Source organism: Thermobia domestica, chromosome 18 (assembly GCF_964235325.1).
Source record: "Thermobia domestica chromosome 18, izTheDome1.hap1.1, whole genome shotgun sequence".
Lineage (NCBI taxonomy): Eukaryota > Metazoa > Arthropoda > Insecta > Zygentoma > Lepismatidae > Thermobia > Thermobia domestica.
Genome location: NC_137471.1, coordinates 17,260,937 through 17,273,319, shown reverse-complemented (window position 1 = coordinate 17,273,319; position 12,383 = coordinate 17,260,937). Strand labels below are relative to the sequence as shown.

Here is a 12,383-nt window from a genome sequence, read left to right as displayed (position 1 = left end):
CAGAGGGCAGTATTTTGAATAGCCTCATTAGGTATCCAACGTATTTAACTTATTTTTACACGAATATTTCTTCCTCCTTCACATAAAATAGTCACAGTAGAGGAGGCATTACTATCGGAATAACCTTTGTACGATGCATTTTAGCCTCTTCGTGATTGATATTTAGTCTTCGAAGAAAATACGTGCGTTTGTTGAAGAAAAGATGTATACATGCTTTGTTGCGTCACTTCTAAGTAAAAAGTTTGCTTCATAAACTTAGGTTCTGCTTTGGGTTTATTTATTTATTTTAAGTGTTAATGTCTCAATCTAAAATTTGCCTACACTGGAATGTTGGTGTAGAAAATGTGCATGCTAATATCTAAGAAATACTTTCGACGAATGATTGTCACAGAGTAATAATTGCTTTACAGACACGATTGTGTTAGCCTGCTGAATGGGAATAAAGTTAATCCACAATAGTAAAAGAAGTTATTTACATTAAATTTATGACATAAAATACATTTTCTCTTTTAGCATGACTATACAGAACAAAAAGGAGAGCGTGGTCTGCATGAATTTGCATTGGGTAAATAAAGTGAACGCATTCATGCATTATATATGATTATAGTGGTGTTAGTTTCTGAAGTTAAATTGATCAAATAGAACTATATATTATATATACAGCGTTAAACGAGAAGTTTGCAATTATTATGCTTTGTTTTCAGAATACATAAGCAGTAATTAGTGCCGTAAAGGTGCGTGTTCCTTAATCTGAGCATATGTGTTTCCTCAGTTCCAAGAGATTGAAAGAAAGGCATATAGAAACGGACATGTAAACCGAATTGCTTACCAAAAACATAATGAAAACATTATTACACAATAAGAAAAAGTTACATTGCAAGTAGGGGCGGCTTTAAGATTTTAATTTTGGGTAAATTCGCTCTTTCGCTTATGGATACATTTACACATTTGATTGATTAATAACAATAAGAAATTACTTTGACAGTAGTGGTTGATGTTATTTGTTAAATAATTATCTACCATTAATATAAATAGTGGGAAAATATGTTATTCTTTATTGTATCTTTTAGCATTTATATATTTTTCAAAATTTTTGGGTAGACCCGTGCTACCCAACCTACTCGCTAAAGCCGCCACTGATTGCAAGCGCTTTTGCAAGTTGCTTTATCAGATGTAGCTTAAGATTAGGAGCTAGATTTCTGGGCTTTCGTTACCTATGGCCATTTTAGTCCGTCACGTATGAGGGATGAAGTCCCTCGGCGGTTACTCCCCAGGGAAATTGGGGAGGAAGGAAGGAAGCGACGTGAAACCATTATGTAAGGTACTATCCGGCATTGACTTGGTGGTAATGAGGAAAACTCAGGATGGCTGTCCTGAAAAAAACTATTATACTTTCTTTTACCGTGTGTTCCCAGTAGGAATCGAACTCGGGTTTGTTCGCATCAAAGACGAGAAGTTAGCAACTACGCTATGGGACCACTTTATCATATATGGAGAAGAAGAAATAAGAAAAATGGAAAATTAAATAACAGAAAAGCATTTGTGAAGCGTCCAGGTATCCAGCCCCGCTTTGAGATGCAGGATTCAATACCGCCTACCTGGTCGCCCGGAGTTTTAAAAAAGAGTGATTTACCAAAATTGCTTTTTATATTTTCTCTGTCTCTCTGTCCTAGAACCAAAAAATGTCAAGAACCACTTCATAAATCACTGCTAAATTAGGTCAGGGTGTAAGTCAAAAATTAGGGATCGAGTTTGTTGATGGAGGCGATATTAAAACCGGAAGTAGTAAAAATCAACCCTTTCCGGTTTTAACTTTGATCATCATAGAATAACAACTTAACAGATAGCGAGAAGCCATTTGCAATCAGTTAAACGTGCCTATTCACCGACTATAATCTTTCTGCTAAAACCAGAAGAGCTACAAATCAACCATGTCCGGTTTTAACGTTGATCGTTATATAGGAAAAAACGGGAGCAGCTAACGAGAAGCGGTTTTCTGCAGTCAGTTATTTTAGCGTCCCTCGAATATATTTGATCTCCATTCTAATCTCCCTAGAAATCTACTACCACGTCCGGTTTCAATATTGAGAAAATATCACGCCATACAAACCAAACTCCTTCACGTGGTGTACACGTGGCACTGATATTTTAAAAATAATAAGTTTTTTTCCACTTTGTTCCTTCCCCATCTTATAAAGCAGTTAATCAAGAAAATCTATAGGGCATTCGGGAATGAATCGTCACACGAAAACGTAAAAAACCTATAGACTAATATGAATGCACAAATGCATCATTTCGTAGTTATAAACTGGCGAAATTTATAGTCATGGATGTTATTTCCGAACTCTGGTAAGTATAAAGGTAACCAAGAAAGTTCTGTCGCTTTTTGTGGACGTCTGTGTTCCATTGGCCCTCACACGTGAGTTGAATGTGAATGAAAATAAGGCGAAGGTCGGTTGTTGGTGTGGGTATATCTAACATACTACGTGGTTGTGGTAGTTCAGTTACATCTTGAACTTGCGTAAGGACAAAGTGAACATTGGACCTCCACAGAGTGTCATAAGGGCGTGCATGCTGTAGGAGTTCAAACTTGGGTCAAACGCCGCTGCAGCGGGGCGGAAGATATGCCAGGCCTTTGGTGAGGGTGTCGTGACTACGCGGACAGTGCAGCCGTGATTTAACAAGTTTAAGGACGGTGACGAAACACTCGAAGACGCATCACGTGCCGGAAGACCAACACATGTATAAAATGATCTTCAGGCAGCAATTGAAGCGAACAATGGCCAAACATGTTAGGAACTGGGAGTATAATTCAGTGTGAGTGGAGAAAGCATTCGGCAGCACTACAAGTTGGGTCGATGTGTCTCACATGATTTGACTCCGGGCCAGAAGGCAACGTAAGCAGACACTTGTGTTTCTTTGCTGTCTCGTCTGAGGAAAGAGCCATTTCTGGCTAGGGTGCTGATATGTGATGAGAAGTGGGTCCTGCACGAAGCTCCACGGCGCCGTTATCATTGGTTAGCATCCCATAAACCGGTTCCAAAACAGCCGAAACCAGCACTGCACCAGAAGAAGGTCCTCCTGTGTGTTTGATGGACTGCTCGCGGCATCGTGCATCGGGAACTGCTACCAGCTGGTCACAGCATTAATACAACTGTGTACTGTCCCAGCAGTTGAGCCGTGTTCAAGGAAAACTCAAAACTCTGTAGGCAGCACTTCTGAATCGCAAAGGGGTCCTCCTATTACAGGACAACGCTAAGCTCCACGTGGCGAGGATGACCCGGGAGACCATTCTATGCCTTGGATGAAAAACGCATCCACCATACTTCCCGGACATTGCACCGTCCGATTATCACCTATTCCATTCCTTGGACAATCAGCTTAGAGGACGCCAGTTCAAATCCCTAGTAGGTGCAAAATGCACTTGATACCTTCTTTGCTTCACGCCCCACCATGTTCTACTGCGATGGAATCCATGGCTTTCCAGAACATTGGCAGAAGGTCGTCGATGCTGATGGGGACTATTTTTGATCTTCCAGGTACGCCTTAGGTGACATATCGATGTTCGAAGATAGTAGGTGAAAAAGCGATAGAACTTTCTTGGTTATCTTCACAATTCGTTTTCTACTTCTGTTTCGATATATATACCCAAAGGTTAAGATAAAAAACGTAGATCTAACAATTGAACTAATAGATGGGAATGGGATATTCGGAAGCTCTGAAAACCTAACCCAGCAATCGGTTTGGATCCTACGTTAAACTAAATCTTAAAACTCAGGGACGCCTTTATAAACTAAGATCGGTGCTGCATATAGACGTCAAACTGCAAACATACAAGGAATCGATCTTAACGGGAGTCTTGTGAACAAGAATGATCTATTAAAGAATTAACTGAAAGTTGTTGTCTTTTTTTTTTTTTTTTTTTTTTTTGTACTCATTGTATTTAATTTTGTGTATAATCTGATGAACGTAACTGCTTCAAGTAATCTAATTTATTATTCTTATTAAATGAACAGTTTGAACGTAATTCACATTGTCCCAAGTTTTGTTACGAAAATCTAGTTTAACATGCATAGGGTGAGATATTTTTATCTCATTTTGTACCAAATGAAGTAGATTTTTATTACAAGCTCTGCTTAAATTTAGGGTTACTTTTCTTTTCGTCATTTTTCTGCACAAATTACAATATTTTTTTATTTGACGAACAATTTGAAAGATAATTTCGTCTCTGTCGAAATTCAAATTATAATTGTTTGATTTTTTTTTTTTTCATTCATCATTTTAAATTTTCCAAATTAGGAGCTACCTCATTTCCCAAAATATTTCCTAAAATTGTATAACTCAGATTAAAATGAGTTCGGGTGACGATTGTGGTGCTTTCGAGAAATATGAAGAATTTCACCTCTTTTCTGTGTTTGCTGTTACTTGAGGGTCCTTGCTTTTCTAGGCACTTTAGTTTAGTTGTTTGGTGCTATTCTTTTGTTTTCAGGTGACAGTTATCTATATTTTTTGATAAGGTTTTCTTCTAGGACTAGAAAAACGAGCGACTATTTTGATGAGTAGCTTCGTCGTCTGTAATGAACGAAAATGTTACTGTTTTTACAGGTGCATCACATTTAAGTAGCTCAATATCTAAGATGTCGAAAGGCTTGATACATCTGAACCTGTCTTTCTGTGGGCTGACGTCCAAAGGAGTTAACCAGTTGGCGCATGCGTTGTCACTCAACAAGTGCATGCCAAGTACCTTAACATACCTCAATCTCAGTGGAAATAACCTGAAAGACGAAGTTAACGTAAGTTTCAATTTTAGTGAATCATGTTAACTCTAAAATGTTGAGTTATCTTTACTCTATATAAGAGATAAATTTAACTAAATTATTGAGCAAGTTTAGTTAATGATTTTTTTTTTTTAATCTGTTTGTAGTCTGGAGAAAAACCATGGAACAGCAAACTTTTTACCGTACTTTCAGAAAGTAATTATCAATAAAAGTAGCATGTTATGTGGCGAAGCATCGCAGGTGATAGCAATCCTTGCACAGAGCGATCGTAGGAGAGGAAGCGCTGGATGCGAAATATAAGATGTATTTGAATCTATTCAAAGATAGCAAAACATGATATGAACATTTGTACGGGCAAACAAATTTCAGCCTTGTAAATTAAATCAAGACGAGGATAGCAGAACATGATAGGATTTGCGGACATCAACATAAACAAGCCTCTGGGCTTAAATTAAAGGCTTAGCATTCCATCTAAAAACCTTGGAATTCAGGTTATCGACAGATCAGTTAAATTACAGCATTGAAACTGAGATATTTTGATCGAAAATGTACTGATTCTTACATTATATATATATATATATATAGATAGATAGATAGATAGATAGATATAGATATAGATATATAGATATATGTATAGGGTGTATCAAAACAACACCGACAACGTTTGGAAGGTGATTCCTGACGCCAAGGAAGCATTTGTGCACCCAGGTTGATCTATACTTTTTTTCTTATTCTTTGTCAGGAATCACCTCCCAAACGTTGTCGGTGTTGTTTTGATACATCCTACATATATATATATATATATATATATATATGGGTGATTCCACGAAAAAGGGAAATTTTCACTTGGAAAATTTTTGTTCCGTTGATGGTCGCCTATTTCGATAAAAATATCACATGCACTTACTACTACTAAGTACATGTTAATTAGGTGTTCAGCAGAGCTGAATCGTTATTGGTGTAGTAAATAAAAAAATAATAAACTTTCCAGCACCCACGGAGTTGAGACTATAGGTCACGGAGTTGAGATTAGTTAATACGGAGTTGAAAATTGCTGTGGAGTTGAAAAACGTGATACATCTGGGTGATAAGTTTTGGTTTATAAGTGATTCAATTTACATAAAAATTGAAATAATTTTCCAATAGCTTTTGTAAGTTAGAAGTATTCTCCTTATGTTGAATAAAATTCTAACAAACTAGATAACACGTAATTTGTTATACAAAAATACTCCAGAAAATACTGCAAACATATGAAAATATATTTAATGAAGGTTCCAAAATTGAGTACATATATATATATATATATATGAATATGTGACGTAAATAAGAAAAAAAGAAATACACATACACTTATCGAATATTGAAAAATTATTGCGCTTTCAATATGTTGACTATCATATGGAGAGAACAAACTTTTCACATAAGCTTACGAAACAGATGAAGTAGTCACTAAACCTGTCTATGTCTACTTCATTTGTTTTCTGAGCTTATGTAAACCGTCTGTCTTCTCTGTGTAATCAAGTCAACACGTCGAAAGTGCAATACTTTTTCAACATTTGGTAAGTGTATTTGTATATTTGGTATATATACAAGGTGTTTCATAACAATACACACATCGTTTGGGAGCTGATTCCTGACATCAATATAAGACGAAAAGTATAGACAACTGGGTGCACAAATGCTTCCTTTCGGAGTTATAGGCTGCCGGAAACATGAAAAAAAAAAATGAACTTTAAAGGTCCATAGCTCCAAAACTATGAGACCTGCCGTAGTCGGGTCACGACTTCACTTAGGAACTAATATGTGCACTATCCAAAAATATGTTTCATAATTCTGAGGTACTTACGAAGCAATTTTTATAGAGGGAGTTTGGCTACGGGCGTATAATCTGAAGTACTTACCAACTACTTCTATAAAAGTTGTTGTGGAAGTACCGCAAGATTCTGAAACATGGATATTCGGATAGCGCACATACTAATTCCTAAGTGAAGCCTGACCCGACTACGGTAGATCCCATAGTTTTATGCTATGGACCTTTAAAGTTCATTTTTTTTCATGTTTTCGGCAGCCTATAACTGCGAAAGGAAGCATTTGTGCACCCAGATTGGTCTATACTTTTTATCTTATCTTGGTGTTAGGAATCACCTCCCAAACGTTGTCGGTATTGTTTTGAAACGCCCTGTATAATGCACACTAAATGACAGTGTAAGGCACTCATCATTTCTGTTTTCTTTGGATAATTCGATGTTCTTTGTTAAGTAGCCCTCATTTTCCACTCCAATGAAGGAAATGTCTTGAGGAAACAGGGAAGGGCTGTTCTAGTCTACACAGAATGACAACTGCCAACGCTTTTTAAATGTCAGGTTTAGTAGACCAGGAGAAATTCCTCCCGATCCGCGTCATAAAATTGACTGTCCGTATATTGCCCTCAGACTCTTCGACAATCCCTGAAAAGAAAACAATTAGTTGATCATAAGATTGAGACTTTAATAGGTTAAAAACAGATACCATATATCTTGACTTGACTGAAGTTTTACCTCCGGCTACCTGACAGCCCCAAATCTGAACTTCCGCGAAACACTCCTTAAATGGGCTAGGACCCACCAGCCGGCCTTTGAGTGTGAATGTCACGTGGTCAGCGTGTCGGCTCCTACGACCGTTGCGATGGTCTGCGCGATCCTAGGTTTCAGTCAGTACATCTCTACTGAAATGAGTTTTTCAATTGCCTCACTGTGCGAAGTAAACACCATTAATTTTTGAGCTTCCACCGGGAAACAAACCCAGAACCACGCACGAAAGGCGAGCATACTAGTCACTAGACCATAAACGAGCTTTATTTCTATCAATATATTGAAAGAACAAATATTTGGAAGAGCATAAGCATAACAAACACTATAGGATTATCAACTCCGTGAACTTGTCTCAACACCGTGGATTCCTTAGCTTTCAGATGGACATGGAGTTGAGAAACACGGAGTTGAGAAAATCGAATATAATTTATCTTTACCGGCCCACTTTTTAACCAGTACATGTGAGTAATTGTGTACGAATTTTCTACGTTAAGGCGTAGGTTCCTCAAGGGAAAGAAGGTATATACCATACAAATACATTCAGTAATAAATACCATGGTGTTGAGTATCAATTAACATACGCACCTGCTTTCCACGCACAAAAATATTTTTCCTATAGCTTTTAACACATGCACACAACTTTTTCTGTTCTTCAGTCAAACATGTCTGCCTTGTCTTCTTGTGGGTGTTGCCAATGTGGACGAGCATGCTATCTGTTGAGAGCAATGATAATTTTTTCTATTGCCATGGAGTTGAGACGAAATAGAGGTGAGAGAAACGAAGCATAGTCAAGCTTTCGAAAATAATCGTTATAAAAGTTTACTTTCCACAAAACCGAAACATTGAAGTGTTCTCTTCCATTTAATTACCATTAAATGGTGTTTGATTTGCGACTTCAGTTGTAATTTATTGATTAAAATCAGTCAACTGTAGTCTGTGACAGCTCACGGTGTTGAGAAATTGGGTAATAATTAATTTTTTACGTATGTTTCGTGTTATATTTGCAAACTGTTATACATGGGATACCTACTTTGTGACGGTTACTACCAAACAAAATTAAAATGAGGTGATTCTTTCTAGTAGTAGTTTGAAGAAATGCCCGTGACAGAAAATTTCCCTTTTTCGTGGAATCACCCATATATATATATATATATATATATATATATATATATATATATATATATATATATATATACTAGCAGCGTTCACCCCGCTTCGCTGCGGTCACCCCGGAACGCAATAAACTTTGTTACTTAGATAATTTTTACTTTTTCGCTTTCAAGTGATATGATAAAAACCATAGAAGATTGCAGTAAATCTTAACATTATATCGCCTGTCATTTATGTTAACCCGCCCCGCTTCGCTGCGGTCATCCCGGTGCTGGCATATTGTAAAAGTGTCTGTAAAAATAAGCAAATCAATTAAAAAATTTTAAACAGAAGATTCAAGCTATTTTCCGCTGTATATCGCCTGTCATTTATGTTAACCCGCCGAGTGACACGGTCATGCGGGTTGCATATAAATACGTTTATTTTTACCTATGATGAACTAATAACAAAGGATTTGTACGTTATGGACACCTGAATGGTCAATTATCTCAAGACACTGGTAATTAAAAATTAAAGTGATATGATAAAAACCATCTAGGGTCCAAATCCTAATAACCCCCCAAAAATGAAAGAAATTGGTTCAGCCGTATTAGCGTGATGAGCGGACAAAAAATTGTACGTTCTCTTTTATATATATATTAAATAGACTTAAATAGACTTTGATGATATATATATTATATATACTATATATTGACTATATATATACTAATATATATACTATATACTATATATTATATATACTATAGACTTTGATACAAATATATTAAATAGACTTAAAAACCTAGATAATACATAAATCAACGAACTCAATGCTGATGTAAGAATCAGTACATTTTCGATCAAAATATCTCAGTTTCAATGCTGTAATTTAGCTGATCTGTCGATAACCTGAATTCCAAGGTTTTATGTATATATATACATTAAAAAAAGCTGTCAACAAAATCAGAGGTATTTAAAACATTAATAATCACGGAGTAAGGGACGTATTGAGAGGGAGTATACGTATTCACCTAATATTTTTAAAATCCAGTCTATACTCACCTCAAATTTACGAAAGAAAGAGCGTATATAAGAGGATGATACGCTACTTTTTCAAACTGTCTAGCGTACACTCACCAACAATTCTAGCCTTGCATTACTGCAGTCAAAGGTAATTTAACATTGTCAAGAGAAAGGAAACAATGCCAAGATATTTAGCATAAAATAGTACATTCATATCAAAGATTATAAGAAGCACAAAATAACAATTGATAAGAATAAATTTTCTTAGTATCAAGACAATGCGACACATAAAACAAACGGCAATAAACAGAATACGTAACTTGTAATAATGAAGGCTCAGATCAACATTAAGGCAGCACAAACTATACAGAGATCTAGATGAAATCTATAACACATCAAACTTATTCTTTACATAATGGGTCTAATGCCTTAGTAAGATTTGTTTGCATCAAGTTAATTATAGTGTAAAATACATTTGTATAACAGGAAACAACTCTGAAAACAAAATACTTACTCATAAGTTGCAATAAATGCTAGGCTTGGTTAAAAAATTGAAACATTATAATTGTATTAAACAGTATAAAATATTTTATTTGTTTTATATATAGGTACTGCTGTAGAATACAGATTTTGATTTCTGATGTATTTTTTTCTTTCAGAATTTATACAACTTTCTTGCTCAACCGAACGCCATAACACATCTTATCATTGCCGAGACAGACTTTACATTGGAAACTGTAAGTTAATATTATTATATTCATTCTTTTCCTCTAATTTACCTCTCCCCCAAATGTACCTTCCCCTCCCCAGACTTACTATTCTCCAATTTGATTGTACCATTTTCTGTAAAAATTTGTCCTCCCCCCCAAATAATGCTATGGGCGCAACTTTACCCTAAAATCCGTCTGTGGGCACCCTTGAATAAAATTACAGGAACTTAGTAATAATACGAGGGACATTCAATAAGTAAAGAGACAAATTGCTATAGCTCAATAAAGATTTATTTCAATCTTTCAAAACTAAGGCTATTTTTGAATATAATCACCCTTTACAGTTATGCATTTGTCCCATCTTTCTTGCAGCTTCCTAATTCCCTTGGCGAAGAAATTTTTCGATTTACCCCGAAGCCACCTTTGCACTGCTGCCTTAACTTCCTCATTGTTAGCAAATCTTTTTCCACGTAGGGCGTCTTTGAGTGGTCCAAACAGGTAAAAATCAGATGGGGCGAGGTCTGGGCTGTAGGCAGGATGAGGTAAGACCTCCCAACCCAATTCTTGAAGCTTATCTCGGGTCAGCTGGGCTGTATGAGGGCGGACGTTATCGTGCTGAAGAATGACTCCTTTTGACAAGAGTCCACGGCGTTTGCTCCTGATAACTGGTTTAGCTTTGTGTTCTAGCTTCTCAGAATAGTATAGGCTATTGATAGTTCGCTGATCTTCAAGGAAATCGCAATAGATTGGACCCTGTGAGTCCCAAAAGATGGTCAGCAGCACTTTACCAGCGGAAGGTTGAACCTTGAATTTTTTGCGAACTGGAGAGCTAGTGTGTTTCCACTCCATACTCTGCCTTTTGGTCTCAGGGTCGTAGTGATGGATCCAGGCCTCGTCGCAAGGCACTATTCTTTCAAAAAAAAGCGTCTCCTTCAATCAAACCTCGTTGCGTTAAGGCTTGACAAATGGAAAGGCTTGATTCTTTATGAGCGTCACTAAGCTGTCTGGGAACCCATCTGACACACGTTTTTCTGTTCTTTAAAATGTTCCTAATGACATTGTGAACAGTTCCAACACTTACTTGAACTTCCTCAGCTATCATTTCAACAGTAATTCTTCTGTTACCACAAATAAGTCCGTCAATCCTCGATTCCAACGAAGAACCAGAAACTTCCACTGGACGTCCACATCGGGGTTCATCACCTACACTTGTTCGGCCACTTTTAAACCGATCAACCCACTTGTACACATTCGCACGGTTCGTACAACTGTTACCGTACTGTCTCAACATTCGAGAAAAAAATTCACTTGGTTTTACACCTTCTGCGACTAAAAACCTAATGACTGAGCGCTGTTCTTCTAAGGTGCAATCTTCTAGAGGACTTGCCATGATGAATTGATATTTTTGAAGTTATGTTGACATAAAATTACGAAACAGCAGATCAGAGCATATCCCAAGGTTGCCAGCTAACACCCCTGAAACAAAAAAATATATATATATAATTGATTAGTGTTAAAAATATAGACTTTGTCTCTTTACTTATTGAATGATCCTCGTAATTGAGGAGTTTGATGTAATAAGGGCGTAAGCGAATTTATGCCCTTTTTGTATCAAACGCATTTGTGACTTGTTTAGCCTCCTGGTAACATTTCAATTCAATATCGGAATAAAATGCTACATACTACATTGTTTTTATGTAAGAAGAAAAAAACACTATTTAAATTTTCATCGTTTTTCTCCAATTGCATGATTCAGACTTACGCACTTACTGCATCAAACTCCTCAATTGAGAATGTGTAGATACGTAGATGGAATGAGGATTTGGTGGAGCTCCCGCGTGGCTAAGGGGTTAGTCTACGCGCTTTTGGCGTGGTGGACATAGTTTTAATTCCCGGCGGGAACTCATGTGGTTCAGATCCCACGTTAAGCTTTAGATCTAGGTCTCATATAGCCTCGCTGCTTAACAGGACGCTAAACTAAACATAACTAAAATCAAATAAAGGATTTGATGTGTTAAAAATCCGGACGTTTTCCTTTTTTCATTAATATAATGTGTATCATTATCAATGTCGCTTATTTAGTCTGTCCAATCATTTTTGATACAAACATCGAACAAGGTAGCTGACGGTGATATGGTTACTTCGGAGGTTCGACGGATTCAAATTTCTCGAATCTATCTTGAAATCATAGTTTGCCTTAAGTTCAATACGTA

The 12,383-nt window shown here is 36.7% G+C and overlaps 1 protein-coding gene across 2 annotated transcripts in view; it reads left to right on the top strand.

Annotated features, from left to right (window-relative positions):
* Positions 1–12,383, top strand: part of LRR (capping protein regulator and myosin 1 linker 1 leucine rich repeat protein) — a 109,880-nt gene that overhangs the window by 33,155 nt on the left and 64,342 nt on the right. For both annotated transcript variants that reach the window (XM_081745064.1, XM_081745065.1), the window contains 2 exons: positions 4,606–4,793; positions 10,120–10,197. In XM_081745064.1, the coding sequence (XP_081601190.1) occupies positions 4,606–4,793; positions 10,120–10,197 (266 nt within the window). The remainder of the gene's footprint in view (positions 1–4,605; positions 4,794–10,119; positions 10,198–12,383) is intronic.